The sequence below is a fragment of the Ictidomys tridecemlineatus genome, chromosome 1, assembly GCF_052094955.1.
Source record: "Ictidomys tridecemlineatus isolate mIctTri1 chromosome 1, mIctTri1.hap1, whole genome shotgun sequence".
Classification (NCBI taxonomy): Eukaryota; Metazoa; Chordata; class Mammalia; order Rodentia; family Sciuridae; genus Ictidomys; species Ictidomys tridecemlineatus.
Window position 1 is genome coordinate 120,035,555 of NC_135477.1, and position 14,672 is coordinate 120,050,226.

Consider the following 14,672-nt stretch of genomic DNA (forward strand, 5'->3'; position numbering starts at 1 on the left):
CCCAGACCTCCGGGGCCATGAATCATTTATGAGGCAAAAATGAAACCAATTAAGGACAAACTTTGAAAGCCTCTAATTGCTGCGCCTGGTGGCACCGGAGAGTGAGGGGAGGCAGGCCTGCGCGCTGCGGAATCTCCTTGGCCCAGGCCTTCCCAGGCCGCCTGCCCCGCCGTGTCTCGGGGCGCCACAGCCTCCTGGCTCCCGCCGCCTCCCGGCCGGCCGCGGACGTGCCTGTGCGGCTCGGCCGCCGCGTCTGCCGCCGGGCGCCCGCCGGGTCCCAGGCCGACTAATTAGGCCCAGCTCCCTCCCCGCGCCACCCGCTGCCCGCTCCAGGCCCGAGGTGATGGCGGCTGTTCCTGTCCTTCTGGGGCCTGTGCCCCAGAGCTGGCCGCCTTTCTCGGGCAGGAGCCAGCTCTGCTTGCCTGGCTTAACCCAGATGAGCCCAGGACGCCCTGTGTCTGAACTGGAACCTGGGATCCAGCACACCCCCACGGTGGAGCACAGCTCCTGAGGCGCTGGGTCCCCTTCAGAGTCAGGGAGAGATGCTTATCAGCAGCCAGAGCAGAAGGGGCTGCGGGTGGCTGATGAGAAGGAAGCTGGGCCACAGGGGAAGGGCAGTGCTGAGCTCTTGGGTATTGCATTGGTTCATGGCATCCACTGCCAGCTCAGCTTTGCCTCAATCAGTGACCTTATTCAGATTCCTTAGTCTCAGTTTCCCCATTTGTAAACTATCAAGACCCACTACTTTCCTCTCCTTTCTGGAAGTGCTGAGGTGTGGAGGTCAGCATCTGGACCCAACAGGGCCTGCCTCCCTGCTGTGAGCCCTGGATACCAATGACAGCCTGCTAGCTATATGGGGGGCCAGGCAGGCCCTGGACATTCAGGCCCGTTGTTTGCTGAAACAGAATTTCCGTGCTAGTGTTTTTCCATAATTATATTAGCAGGTGGGATTTTTCCTCGGGGGAAGCAGTTGAGGGGGAGCACCATGGCTGTGTCCCCGCCCGCTCCAAGCGTGAGCTCACACTCAGCTCTGCCCGCCTGCCTTCCGTAATGATTTTTTAATTATGCAGCCAGTGCTCGGAATTGCTAATCCACCTCCAGCCCAGCATCCCTTCCTGCAGCTCACACCCTGGCCCCTTGCTGTCATCCCCAGAGTGGCCAGCCCTGTGCCTGTTATTGAGTGTGGACACCTCTACCACAGTGGGAGAGAGGGTAGGCTAGGAAGGGTGGTAGGGTACCTCTCCTCCATCTGCAAATGATAGGACTTGGGGGCTGTTATGGCTCTCTTTGTCCTCCCCCCACCCCTAGCCCAAGTGTGGTTTGTGCCCTCCAGGACAGCTATAGCTCTGGAAGGGGGTGGGGTAGTAATCACTGACCACCCCTGAGTGATGTGTCCACACCCACTTTAGGAACATTAGCCTGTCCCTCTAGTTCTGTGTGACCCCAAGGACAGATGCACACAGCACAATCTTTGTCTCTGTCACATCCACACTCACACTTTGCTTCCCTTCTCCACACTTACTTGGCAGCACAGCCAAGCTACACAAGCACAATGACAAGCTCTGTGGGTTTCTCACACACACAGCCACACCTGAGGGCTAGGGCACCCTCGGGAGACCTCATTCCCGCCTCACTATTGCCTCCAGACCCTCTCTCTCCTCTCCTCCTGGCTTCTGGGAGGCACACTGAGGTCTCCTTGCTCACGCCTGGTAGGGAGCTGCCAGTGGCTGGCCTGCCTGAGCCTCCATCGACCCTGGCCTAGGGGAGGTGGGGGGGTCTGCTGTACATTGGCGGCGGGTGGCGGCAGCTCCTCTCCAGGCGCCCAGCTGTGGCATCTGTCAAGGTCAGATAGCGACTCCGGAACCAGCCGGCTCGGCCCCATGGCCCCTCTCGCCTCATTATTTTTGTGTTCCGGGGCTGCAGCGACACCTCCCTCCCTCCCTCCCTCCCTCCCCTTCTTGCTGCCTCCCCCATGCCTCTGCAGGGACGGCCTGCGGTCTGGGGGCTTTGTTTTCCAGGTTTTTTTTTTTTTTTTTTCCTGTGCTCAGGCCAGAGCTGTTGGACCTTGAACAGCAGACAAGACAGGTGCCTCCCTCATGGCCCAGACAGGTTCTCTGCTAGTAGAACCATGGGTTTCTCACAGGGACAGACTGAACCTGGGTAGAGCCCAGCCCCCACCACAGCACAGGTGCACCTGTGGGCAGCTTCTTGTTTCCATAGGGGCCCTAGCAGCTGACACTAGTTCCTGTCCTTACCATCCTCATCCCAGTCAGGCTGCAGCCTCACATCCGTCCCAGTGCCCCTGACAGCTCAGTGTGCACACACTGGTGTTCCCGTGGTGCAGGCAGGTTGATCTGCACAGACATCTTTCTGCCATGTAAACTGATCTACTTGTACACCACACAATTCTGCACACATTCACAGGTGTGGACAGCACACACCTCTATCTTACACATGGGGAGGTCACACAGACACCTCCACCTGTGCTGGCATATAAAACTTGTGAGAACAGCAGTGTGGTCCAGTCCACCAAGGGTGACATCTGAAACTACACATGCACCTGAGCACAGCCACAGTCCACCGAACACACACATAGCATGCAGTTGTCTGGCATGTCTTCCAGTACACGTTTAAATATACTCATCCCGGGCATGGTGGCACATACCTGGAATCCCAGCGGCTTAGGAGGCTGAGGCAGGAGGATCATGGTTCCAAGCCAGCCTCAGCAACTTAGCAGGACCCTAAACAACTCAGCGAGACCCTGTCTCTAAATAAAATATAAAAAAGGGTTCAGTGGTTAAGCCCTATGGTACCAGTTCAATCCCTAGTGCCAAGTAAATACTTAGATAGACACACCATACACTCATACACGCATACATAGTGCTGCTCCTCGCAACATACACTCTGCCCCTGTGCCCTTGTTTCTTGTGCAGTTATATACTCAAGGGACTTTTGTCTCCTGAAATTTGGGACATGAACTTGAGGACTCTGCTTGATGTGCCCTCTGTGTCCTGAAAGTGGGAAATGGTGGCCGGACAGATGTACATCCCCCCTGCACCTGGCCAGTCTCTTCATGTGCACTGCTCTGACCCAAGAGCAGTGGGATGGGGGGATGGGTCCAAGTGGGTCATGATGGGTTTGGTGGCTGCCAACAGGCTCAGGGGGATGACTGCTTGGGTTCTATCACCCCCGATTAAGATGTGTGAATGTTGGGGAAATGGGATGTGGGCAGACCCCAGGTCCCCAAGGTCTCTGGGCAGCCCTGTCCATCCACTCACTTCCTCCTCCAGCTGTGGACTGCTGTGACTACCCCCAAGAGGGGGAGGTAGCTGGAGGCTTAGTGGTGGCTGGGCCCCCACCCCCCAGGAAACTCAAAACCCTGGGCCAGCCGCTGGTGGCGGGTTGGGGCAGGCACAAAGAGGGCCTCTGTGCAGCCGGCTGGGCTGCCCACAGGATTCTGGGGGAGGCGGCAGGAGCCGGTTTCCGTCCCGTTCTGCTTCCTGCGGAGGCCGCCGGAATGCCCGGAGCTCTGGCCCAGCCTGGCCTGTCCGGCCCACCCAGAGCCCCTTCCCCTGTCTTCCTGGGCCTTGAGGTACAGCTGAGGACTTTGCTGCAACAGTGCCCTAAGGTGATTTGCCCAAAGCCTGAGAACCACCCCCAAGACCCATGGGGAACTTTGGGGTAACCCCAGGCTGAGAGCTGAACTGGGCCTCATTCCAGCTGACATCCCTCTCACCATTTTCCTTGGAGTCCTTGGAGAGCCAGGCCCTGGAATAACAGACCTGGGTTTAAGTCCTGGCTCTGCCACCTATTGACCTCGTGACCTTAAGTAACTTTATCTCCCTAAGCCTCAGTTGCCTCATCTATAAAATGAGGATGATGATGACAGTCAAAATAAAGGGATATAGAGAGAATCCAGTGGTAAAATGCATAAGACCTGGCAGAGAGTGAGTGCTTATTCTTAGCGGACCTGGCATTGTCATGTCCTTTGGAGAAGCACTTACTTGCCCCAGTAAACTATGCATCATCTGGGGCTCATTCTAAACCATGTGACTTGCTCAAAACCCTTCTCTTCAGGTCTGCCTCCCTATCTGCAAGTCATATCATTGATTCAGGCCTTCTGAGACTCGGAGAGTAGATGGGGAGTCACTATTTGGAATCTTTCCCCCCGCCCGCCCGGTATCTTTCTCCTTCCCCATGGGACCCTGTGGGGTCATGATTCCTGCAGTTTGGGCTGAGGAGCAAGAACCATTTTACCAGTGGCTTGGGAGGCTGAGGCAGGAGGATGGTGAGTTCAAAGCCAACCTCGGCAACAGCAAGGAGCTAAGCAACTCAGTGAGACCCTGTCTCTAATAAAACACAAAACAGGGCTAGGGATGTGGCTCAGTGGTTGAGTGCCCCTGAGTTCAATCTCCTTTATCCCCACCCCCACCCCCCGGCCCAGGAAAGAACCATTCTTCATATTTTTCAGATGGGAAAGGGCAGGGCCACAAACCCACACCTCTCCAGTTCCTACCCACTCCTGTTGAAAGGTGCCACCCACCCTGTAGACAAACATACACCTCACACAGGAACTCCAAAGGACAGAGCACTCCCCAAGATCCAGGGGTCACCAGTAGGCAGGGTAGCATTTTATGTACATAACAACTGCTCATCAAATTGCCTGCCCTAAACAGGGCAGTCCACTTCTTCCTTCAGAGGGTGGGTGTGAGGTAAAGCATACATGATGTCTGGCACAGAGGAAGGAGTGTGTTAGTTGTGACCCTTGTGGTCCTATGTGACATGAGGAAACAGGGTTCAAAGGCTGTATGCCAAAGTCACAAAATAAGGAAAGACTTGCCCGGTCCTTTAAAGCCTTCAGAATCCAGCCTGAAGGAGGTGTCAGTTGAGGAGGGTTCTGTCTTTCAGAGGCATCCTAGGCTCCTCCTCATCCCACTCCCTAGAACCCAGGTCAGAGCACACTTGCTGCCTGGGGCTTTAGGGTGCTACTCCATGAATGGGCTGAGCCTCTCCACCCACTGTTTTGGGGAGCTCTAGAAGAACAGAGGCCCACATGCTCCTGTGGTTTTTCTGGAAACTTGTGTCTCAGCCTGTTTCAGGCTAAGTAAGGGGTGGCACCTGCCCTAGGAGAAGGGGTTTAAGAGGAAGGCCAGATGTCAGGGTAGAGTCCAGGAAGTGCGACCACAGTGCCCTTTCTGTCCTTGACGGTTGGTCTTGGGGTTATGGTATCAGCTGGGGCTGTGTTTCTGTCTCCAAGATCACTGTCACAGGGTGTTTCTCCTGGACTTGAGTGGGGCTTTTTCCCCTCTGGAAACTCCCCAGGCTGAATCATGGAGATCAGAGACAGAGCACACACACACACACCATTGCTCAGCTTAGTTCACTCATCGTAGCCTGTGGCCTGCACTTCCTGCCACCACAGGTCTGCATGCCATCTGTCTGTCCATCTCGCCTTGGGGACCAAGGAGACCACTTCACCAAAGTGGGTGGAGGGCTGTGGTGGGGCTCTCAGCAACTGTAGAAATGGACTTGTGCCAGGGCATGTGGGTTTGCAGAGCCCACCTACTATCATCCAGGTGGCCAGTGCCTTGGGGTCCCCAAATGCAGTCTCCTCCAGAAGGCCTTTCATCTGCAGGCAGGAAAGACCTGGAAGACTGGTACAGCTAGCTAGGAATCAAGGAGGGTAGGTGTCTTGGACAGACCCTGTACTTGAAAGGGGTGACTATTGCACAGTAAAAAATGTACTCAAAATCTTATATATAAGGGTGTATTGAATTACACCCTTAAAAATGGGCAGATTTTATAGTATGAAAGCTATACTTGAATAAAGCTGTTTTTAAAAATCATGCCCTTGGTCTCAAGGCCCTGTTCAGTTGAGACCCATTCAAGCTCATGGCCACACCTCACACCTGCCTCCCTGCTTCTTAGTGATGCTTTCAGGCGGCATCCTCTCTGGGAACCTCTGTGGCAGCCCCTTCCTCCAGGAAGGCCTCCTGCCCTGCTCTGTCCCATTCCAGTTCTTGCTTCCCACTGGCTCATGTGGCCACCAGTCCAACTCCCGTGCACTCCTGGGGGCAAGGGCTGCCACTGGAACAGGTAGGTGGTAGAGGGTCTGTGTGCAGCCAAACATCTGGAACATCCAGCTGTGGACCACCTGTGTACATGAATGTCTGGGCACACAGTATGACCTCCTCCCCCGCGCTGCCCAGCCCTACAGGAGTGAAGGGAAACTCTTCTGGGGCTGAGGGTGGAGCGAGGGTACCACCAGTACCTCCAGTGACCTCATTGCCTGCTGGCATTATGACGTCGTTGGTCTAGCATTCTGAGTTCCTGCCTGTGCATCTCCAAGCCCCCAGGTGGGGGCACTCCCCTGGGGTCTGTGACAGCTCGCCCCTGACCACAGAGAGGTGACAGGCATGGTAACAGTTCTGGGGTGGGGGGTTTTGGGTAACTGGGTCACCTTGCCCTGGGCCATTCTTCTTAATTGCCCAAATAGAACAAAGGCAGTCACAAAGCAGGGTGACTAATACTTGGGCTCCAGGCTCAAGCTGTGCCCCTACTGGGCACCAGCTCTTTGACCCTGGGCAGACTGCTTGAACTGCAGTGAGCCTTAGTTTTCTCATCTCTGAAATTGGTTAATAGTTCTCTCCTTGGGTTCCGTTAACATGTGAAGCATAAGAACACTGGGACACAGTAGGTCCTCAATAAATGCAAGCTGATAGGATTAGTTAAGGGAACCGGGGTGTCAACTTTGATTGACACTGGATCCGGAAGTAGAGGGTCTGTGCCTTCTAGGGTAGAGGCAGGGAGTGGTCCCCTGTAGCAGGGTGACCCTATTCGGACTTTCTCTTCCCAGTGTAGCCACAAAAGGTGTTGGCCCCATGTCCAGGTCCTGTGGCCAAGAACTTACTGCCCTCTATCCTCCTCTCTCCTTCTCTTCTCCCCAAGCCTGGTGGATCTCAGCTGGTCTCCTTCTGCAGACTTGTCCAACTGCTTCTCTTGGTCCTTATGCCCCTGGGGTCTAGGACTCTCAGGCCTATGGATCTCTTAGACCCTGAAGACCTGAGCCCAGATTAGGTACCTTGGGTCCTTAGATCTGTCTGAGCCCCATCATCCCAGTTTCTGGTCCCCTATCTGCCCTTTGTCCTCTAACTTTGACCCTTGCCCCCTCCTCACCAGGTCCCTTGTTCTCAAACCTACCTCTGTCTCTCCGTTCTCTATCCCTACCACCTGTCTCTGTTCTTCTGCCGCTATGTCCTCCTGTGTCCCCATCTCTCCATGACTTGTTCCCCTGCCCCCTAGGCTCTGTCCCCGCCCGTCAGCCCCTGGTCCCAGCTCTCGCCCGCCCGGCTCCTGCATGGACAAAGGGGTCCTTTGTGGGCTGACCGCGGCTGGCGGGGCGGCGGGGCGCTGGCTCCGCATTGCTGATGAAACGGAGCCCTTTGTTGTCCCTCCTCAGGCGCAGTATTTCTTTTTGGGGGCTGGATGCGTTCCTGGCAGGGCCGATGATGGATGCGCCCGCCGCCGCCCGCCTGCCCGCCAGCTTTCCCTCCCGCTCATTCCCGCTCCGCTTCAACGCAGCCCCAGCTCCTCCCCTGCTTGCCTGGGCACTGCCAGGCCCTTCCTGGCCTGGGAGAGGTTGCTGTGTGCCCTGTAGTAGAAGGCTGGGTCCTAAGAGAATGTCACTTCCATGTCCTCCCCTTCTGTGAGTAGGGCAGATGGGGTCCGTGATCAGGAGTCCACTGGGACCAGGGCATCAGCTTTTCCCAAGGTCTGAAGAAGATGAGCAGGTTCAGGGGCAAATTTGGAACAAGCTTAAGGAAGAGGCCATGAAAACTAAATGTAGTTGTCTGCCCTTTCTGGGGTTTTGAGGACAATTAACCCCCTGGGGCCAGTCCCCCTTGTGTATCCTCCCCTACCTTCAGCTTCTGGAGCTGACACACCAATGTTCTGCCTGCAGCACCTGTTTAGTAACATCACATTCTCTGTCCCAAGCTCACGATCATGTTCCAGGAACTGGGGAGCTAGGGCCAGGTGGTCCCTGAGGAAGGACAGTAAAGTAGAGGGTCAGAGAAATTCTAAGAGGGGGCCAGCAATGAACAGAACAGGAGGTTTGTACCCACCAAGAGAGACTCAGGATGGAGACAAAAGCAGGGGCTCAGCCAGAGCGCCAGCGCTGAACCAACGCGGGCCGGCTGTTGGAGGGAGCTGACTTCTAATTGACCTGCCCGCCCCGCATGCAGAGCCAGATTCTGGAGCTGTGAGGAGGGAGGGAGCCGACGAGCAGAGCAAGAGCAGCGTTAATGCAGCTATTGATTTCTGCCACCAGCCAGCAGGCCACAGAAGTGGGGGACGCACGCAGGGGCCAGGGTGCAGAGTGCTCCCTGCCCTACCTCTATAGCGTGAAGACCCTGCCTTCTCCTGCCTTTTCCCTTATGCTGTATTTGGAGCTGCTGGGGTGTGGTCCAGGGCATGTTGGCCTTTCAGATGAGCAGGAGCTAGGAGAAGTGACTCGGTGGTGACCACCCTCATCTCCACTAGCCTTGGTCCGCTACCCCTAACCAGGGTCTCTGATGCGTGAAGGCTCACCAGTCTTTGAGCTGAAGAATTGATCCTTGGACATAATGTGGTCCTTTTGCGCTCACTACATCTCTGACCTCTGACCCCTTAGCCCCTCCAGGACACTGCCAGGCCCTCCTGGGTCTGTCTTGGACTCTGCCAGCTTGCCCAGCTCTTCCTCCTCAGGCATCTGCCTTCACTAGGGAGGAGTCTTGGTGGGCTCATGTCGCTGGAGAGGGCCAGGGAACTTGCGGCTCTTGACGCCAGCATTGCCTCACCCTGGAGCTTTTTCCTTGACCATGTTCGTCCCTCTTTGTGGTCACTTGTTGGCAGTCTTGGGGCAGGCTCTGCCTGCTCAGGGTCTCCATTTCCCCCTCTATGATGCCAAGGACTAGATGATCTTCTGGGACAGGCTGAGTGTCGGGGGCAGCTGGACTGGGGGATGATAGGGTTGTCTGGGGACAAAGATCCAATGTGTTCCCTTCTTCAAGCCCAGGGCAGGACGGGGTTCACCAGATGTGTGCCTCCCCCCTGAGCCACCAGCTGCTGGGCCCTGTCCTCCCACCCCTCTTCTGACAGGTGCTGACTTAGAAGCAGGCAGAGAAGGGACACTAGAGAGCCAGAACTGATGAGGAAACTGCCACCCTGCTCCATGTGGGCCAGTTCCTTCCAGCTGTGGAGGCTGGCTGCTCAGATGCCTTAGCCTTGAAGCCGCGTACAGAGGCCTTGTCTTGGGAAGGGGCACACGTGGAAGCGGCTGAAGGACACACTTTTACGTGGCTCCACTCCTCTAGGGTCACAGCTGCTCTTGGTTCCTGCCTGCCCCAGCCAGGGGCCCCTCCTGCCTGCAGTCCACCCCTGGGTTCTCATGTGGACCTCACCCAGGCCAGACTCTTGACAGATCTTGTGAGGCCTCTGCCCCTACTGTATCTGGGAGCCAGGCCAGAGCATAGCAGAGACCCAAGTAGACATGAGAGTAGAGTCTGAGATGATAGTGACTGTGGTTTGGGAATTGAGGAAGAAGTATATGCATAGGCGTGTTGTCCCCCTCTCAGGGGAAGGCTTGTCCTCTGGTTCAGTGCTGCCTGCTCTCTAGTAGGAAGTTAGATGTTCCTTGAAATAAGGATTCTAAACCTGGCCTATGTCCTCCCACCAACTTAGGAGGCTGAGGCAGGAGGATTGCAAGTTCAAGGCCAATCTTAGCACCTTAGCAAGATCCTTAACAACTTTGTAAGACCCTGTCTCGAATGAAAATAAAAAGTGGCCAGGCACAATGGCTCATGCCTATAGTCCCAGCAGCTTAGGAAGCTGAGGCAGGAGGACAAGTTCAAAACCAATCTCAAAAATTTAAAGAGGCCCTAAGTAATTTACCAAGACCCTGTCTCAAAATTAAAAAAAAATAGAAAAGGGCTGGGGATATGGCTCAGTGGTTAAGCACCCCTGGGTTCAATCCCTGTTACCTAAAAATAAAAAAGTGCTGAGGATGTAGCTCAGTGTAGAACACTCGTGATTTCACACGCGTGCGCCACACACGAAGGAAGGAAAGAAAAGGAAGGTTTCTATACTCTGTTGGCAGACTCTGGGGACTCTGGTTTATACATAGCAACCAGGTTCCTTTTCCTCTAGTACTTGTCAGAGCCTTGAAATAGCAGATGTATATTAGAAATCTCCAAACGAGAATCCAAGAGCAGCTTCCCAGACTTTTTGATATATACCTTTAAGCACTCCTCTCCCTAGGAAGGTCCAGGGAAGGAAGGTTAGAAAGTAGAAGTGACCTTAATCCTCCAAGGTTAATAAGTATCTCCAGCTCTTTTCCACCCCAGCAAGGAAGGAGTGCCTGTCTCTACCAGGTCTTCTAGAACAAAGCAAGACAAATCCATGTCTTGGAGCTGTGGTCTGAGCCTGCACTGTGCCACCTGAGAGCCATGTGTCCATGGGCTAGTATTTTCTTTCCTTTTTCAGCACTAGGGATGGAGCCCAGGGTCCCATGCATGCTAGGCAAGCATTCTGCCATTGAGCCCCATCTGTAGTCTGGGCTAGTAATACTCTTAGACCTTGTTTTCCGCATCTGTGAAATAGAGGATTACCAGCCACTACTTTGCAGGGTTCTTCTGAGTCTTAGAACTGAGGTAGTACAAATAAAAAATTCCCTAACCAAGGTGGGCTTGGCACTTAATAAATGCCTCATCAGTCTGGTGGTGGTTACCGTGGTGATGGTGGGGAAGTTGAAGGAGGAGGGATTTGCTGCTCTTCTCACCCTATATCCTCTTGTCCCAACAGAGTAAAGACTCTTCCACGGGGACACCTGACCATGTGCCGGCCCTGAGCAGCAAGGCCCACCAGGCACCTCCTTTGTGGGCAGCAGGGCCGAACACTTGCCTGTGAACCCCAGCAGTTGGCAGCCTCCCTCTGCAGCAGGGTCCGGGCCTTGGCCCCACCATGTCGAGCCTCAGCGGTGGCTCCCAAGAGGCTGGAGGCAGTAGTAGCAGCAATAGCAGCAGCAGCAGCAGTACCACCACCACCAGCAGCAGCAGTGGCAGCAGTGGCAGTGGCCCAAAGGCAGGAGCAACTGAAAAGGGTGCAGCAGTGGCAACTGCTGCGTCAGCCTCGGTGGCAGATGACACACCACCCCCAGAGCGTCGGAACAAGAGTGGCATCATCAGCGAACCCCTGAACAAGAGTCTGCGTCGTTCCCGTCCCCTCTCCCACTACTCTTCCTTTGGTGGCAGTGGTGGCAGTGGCAGCCTGATGGGCGGGGAGTCTGCTGACAAGGCAGCGGCGGCTGCGGCCGCCGCCTCCCTCTTGGCCAATGGTCACGATCTGGCGGCAGCCATGGCGGTGGACAAAAGCAACCCTACCTCAAAGCACAAAAGTGGTGCTATGGCCAGCCTGCTGAGCAAGGCAGAGCGGGCCTCGGAGCTGGCAGCTGAGGGACAGCTGACGCTGCAGCAGTTCGCGCAGTCCACGGAGATGCTGAAGCGCGTGGTGCAGGAGCACCTACCACTGATGAGCGAGGCGGGCGCTGGCCTGCCCGACATGGAGGCCGTGGCAGGCGCCGAGGCCCTCAATGGCCAGTCCGACTTCCCCTACCTGGGCGCTTTCCCCATCAACCCAGGCCTCTTCATCATGACCCCCGCAGGTGTGTTCCTGGCCGAGAGCGCGCTGCACATGGCCGGCCTGGCCGAGTACCCCATGCAGGGAGAGCTAGCCTCTGCCATCAGCTCGGGCAAGAAGAAGCGGAAACGCTGCGGCATGTGTGCGCCCTGCCGGCGGCGCATCAACTGTGAGCAGTGCAGCAGTTGTAGGAACCGAAAGACTGGCCATCAGATTTGCAAATTCAGAAAATGTGAGGAACTCAAAAAGAAGCCTTCCGCTGCTCTGGAGGTAACGGCTCCTTAGAGGGAGGTGTGTGGGCTCTTGATCCGTCTGGCAGTCCAAACCCATCCCCCAGCCCCGGAGCCCAAATTTCCTACCTGGGCGAGTGTCTGGGGGAAGGCCCGGCCAGTCCTGGGGCCTGGGGGTCTGGCTTCAAGACACCAACCAGTTCACTGCCCTAAAAGTCAGAGCCACATCCTGAAACCTGAACAGGCTGTAGTTTGCAAGGCACTGGGATGCCGATGCCCCACCTGGGCTCTGGGTCAAGGATTGAGATTACCATATAGGTCCCGTTTCTCTGACACTTGTCCTACAGCATCCAATCCGTGATCTGAGATTCTGGAACTGTCCCCTGTCCCATTTGAGGGATTCTGTCCCCTGTACCCGTAGAGCTCAGCCTTTCCCCCAAGGCCTCCCAAGGGTAGAGCAGCTCTAGTCTAGTCTGCCCTACACTGAGGCCTGGAAGATTCCTGAATCTGTGCACCAAGTTCACGGATTTGGGGGCCTGGGCTGGGGTGGCCATGAGCCTGGATACAGTACAGGCAAGTCAACAAGGGCCTGTCTACCATGGGGTGGATTTAGAGAAGGCATAGAAGTTCCTATGCTGCTTTCTCTCCACCCTGTGGCAGGGCCTGTCTCTGTGCCTCCAGACGTGACAACCTAGCTGGAGTGCCAGGCCTGGGTACAAAGCATCTTTTCAGCTTGCTCTGTCCCCTGCCCCTGGCACCGCCCCTCTACCAGTGGGCTTGACGCAAATCTCCAGAATGGTTGGAAAACAACAATGGTATCCTGGCCATGGCCCCTGGCCACCCCCTCCAGCCCCAGACCTCATGAGTGTGTTTGCCTATGTGCAAACAAAGGCACCCACTTTCGTCCGGTGTAGAGAAGCACGCACACCTGCCTGGTCCTCATATCTCATTATAGACACAGCTGCTTGTTGACCACCAGTTACCCTCCTTCCCCACACCGCTCCACGTGCACCGCACAGTCTAGCAGAGCGCGACAGACACCCCCTGTACATAGCCAGTGCACACGCTGATTTGACAGAAACATGGACACAGCCCCCAGATTGCGGCATGGCCACCGGGTGCTCGGTGCCTTTGGGCCAGGGGAAGAGGTTTTCCTATGGAAAGAGGGTTCCTGGGCACAGTGGCTCGGGAGGCCTCAGGGTGCTCTGGGCCCTCCAGCGGTCACAGCTCCTTCTCTGGCCTGGCCTGGCCAGGATAGCAGGAACTCTGCGGGGTGGCTGCCTTTACTCCAGGCCCACCCCTCCGCCATGAGGCCATCCACGGGGAGCATCTTGCACCTGGCCCACCTGGACCCTGACTGAACTCTCTCCTTGTTTTTGTCTCCCGCCCCACCAGAAGGTGATGCTTCCGACGGGAGCCGCCTTCCGGTGGTTTCAGTGACGGCGGCGGGAACCCAAAGCTGCCCTCTCCGTGCAATGTCACTGCTCGCGTGGTCTCCGGCAAGGGATTCGGGCGAAGACAAACGGATGCACCCGTCTTTAGAACCAAAAATATTCTCTCACAGATTTCATTCCTGTTTTTATATATATATTTTTTGTTGTCGTTTTAACATCTCCACGTCCCTAGTATAAAAAAGAAAAAAAAAAGAAAAGAAAAAAATTTAACTGCTTTTTCGGAAGAACAACAGCAACAACAAAGAGGTAAAGACGAATCTATAAAGTACCGAGACTTCCTGGGCAAAGAATGGACAATCAGTCTCCTTCCTGTGTCGATGTCGATGTTGTCTGTGCAGGAGATGCCGTTTTTGTGTAGAGAATGTAAATTTTCTGTAACCTTTTGAAATCTAGTTACTAATAAGCACTACTGTAATTTAGCACAGTTTAACTCCACCCTCATTTAAACTTCCTTTGATTCTTTCCGATCATGAAATAGTGCATAGTTTGCCTGGAGAATCCACTCACGTTTATAAAGAGATTGTTGATGGCGCCGTGTAGAAGCCCCTTCTGTATCCATCCACGTGTGCAGAGCTGTCGGTGGGAGCTCGCTGCAGGGAGGGGGCACCCCCCACCCCCAGGCCCAGGCCAGCCATGCTACACCCACTGTCCCTGACTGGGATCCCATCCCCCCCACCCCAAACGTGATGATTTTGGAAAGATGAAAGTTCTGTCTGTTTATCCACTGAGATCTGGGGGGGGCCGTGTCTTGATATTTCCAATCCTGGCTACTTTCCCTTAGAGAAAATAAGTCCTTTTTTCAGCTTCGCTAATAGCAGCAGAAGAAAGGGCTTCTTTGCGTGGTCCCCTGCCGGTGGGGGTGGGTGCCCAGGGGGCCCCCTGCGGCCTGGAGCCCCCTGCCCATGGCCAGCTTCCTGCTGATGAACATGCTGTTTGTATTGTTTTAGGAAACCAGGCTGTTTTGTGAATAAAACGAATGCATGTTTGTGTCACTGAAGCACCACTGGCTTCTTGCTCTCTGGTTTTGGGGGGCTGGTTTGGGGCTTTCTGGGACCATCTTGAGGTGGGAGAAGGGTGGCCCAGGGATATTTAGAGTGGGGTCTCTTGGTAAGAGAGGCCTTCTGGATCCAGCAAGGAGCAGCCTGGAGAGAGGATAGAAATGGCCTCCACTTGGAAAGGGCTTATCCTGAAGCGCCCCACCTGCCTGCTCACACCCCGGACCTCAGAACCTGGGCCGCCAGGATCCTCACTCACCTGGAGCCATGTTTTCTATTCCCCTTGATTAATCAGGCCTCATGGTGCAAAGCAACCTGCA

The 14,672-nt window shown here is 55.3% G+C and overlaps 1 protein-coding gene across 3 annotated transcripts in view; it reads left to right on the plus strand.

The window, feature by feature from the left end:
- The window catches only part of Cxxc5 (CXXC finger protein 5), a 33,107-nt gene extending 18,753 nt beyond the window's left edge, over nucleotides 1–14,354 (plus strand). For all 3 annotated transcript variants that reach the window (XM_078046202.1, XM_078046208.1, XM_005327277.4), the window contains exons 2-3: nucleotides 10,840–11,943; nucleotides 13,299–14,354. In XM_078046202.1, coding sequence (XP_077902328.1) covers nucleotides 10,999–11,943; nucleotides 13,299–13,343 — 990 coding nt within the window. In that variant the 5' untranslated portion in view covers nucleotides 10,840–10,998 and the 3' untranslated portion in view covers nucleotides 13,344–14,354. The remainder of the gene's footprint in view (nucleotides 1–10,839; nucleotides 11,944–13,298) is intronic.
- Nucleotides 14,355–14,672: the final 318 nt, after the last annotated feature.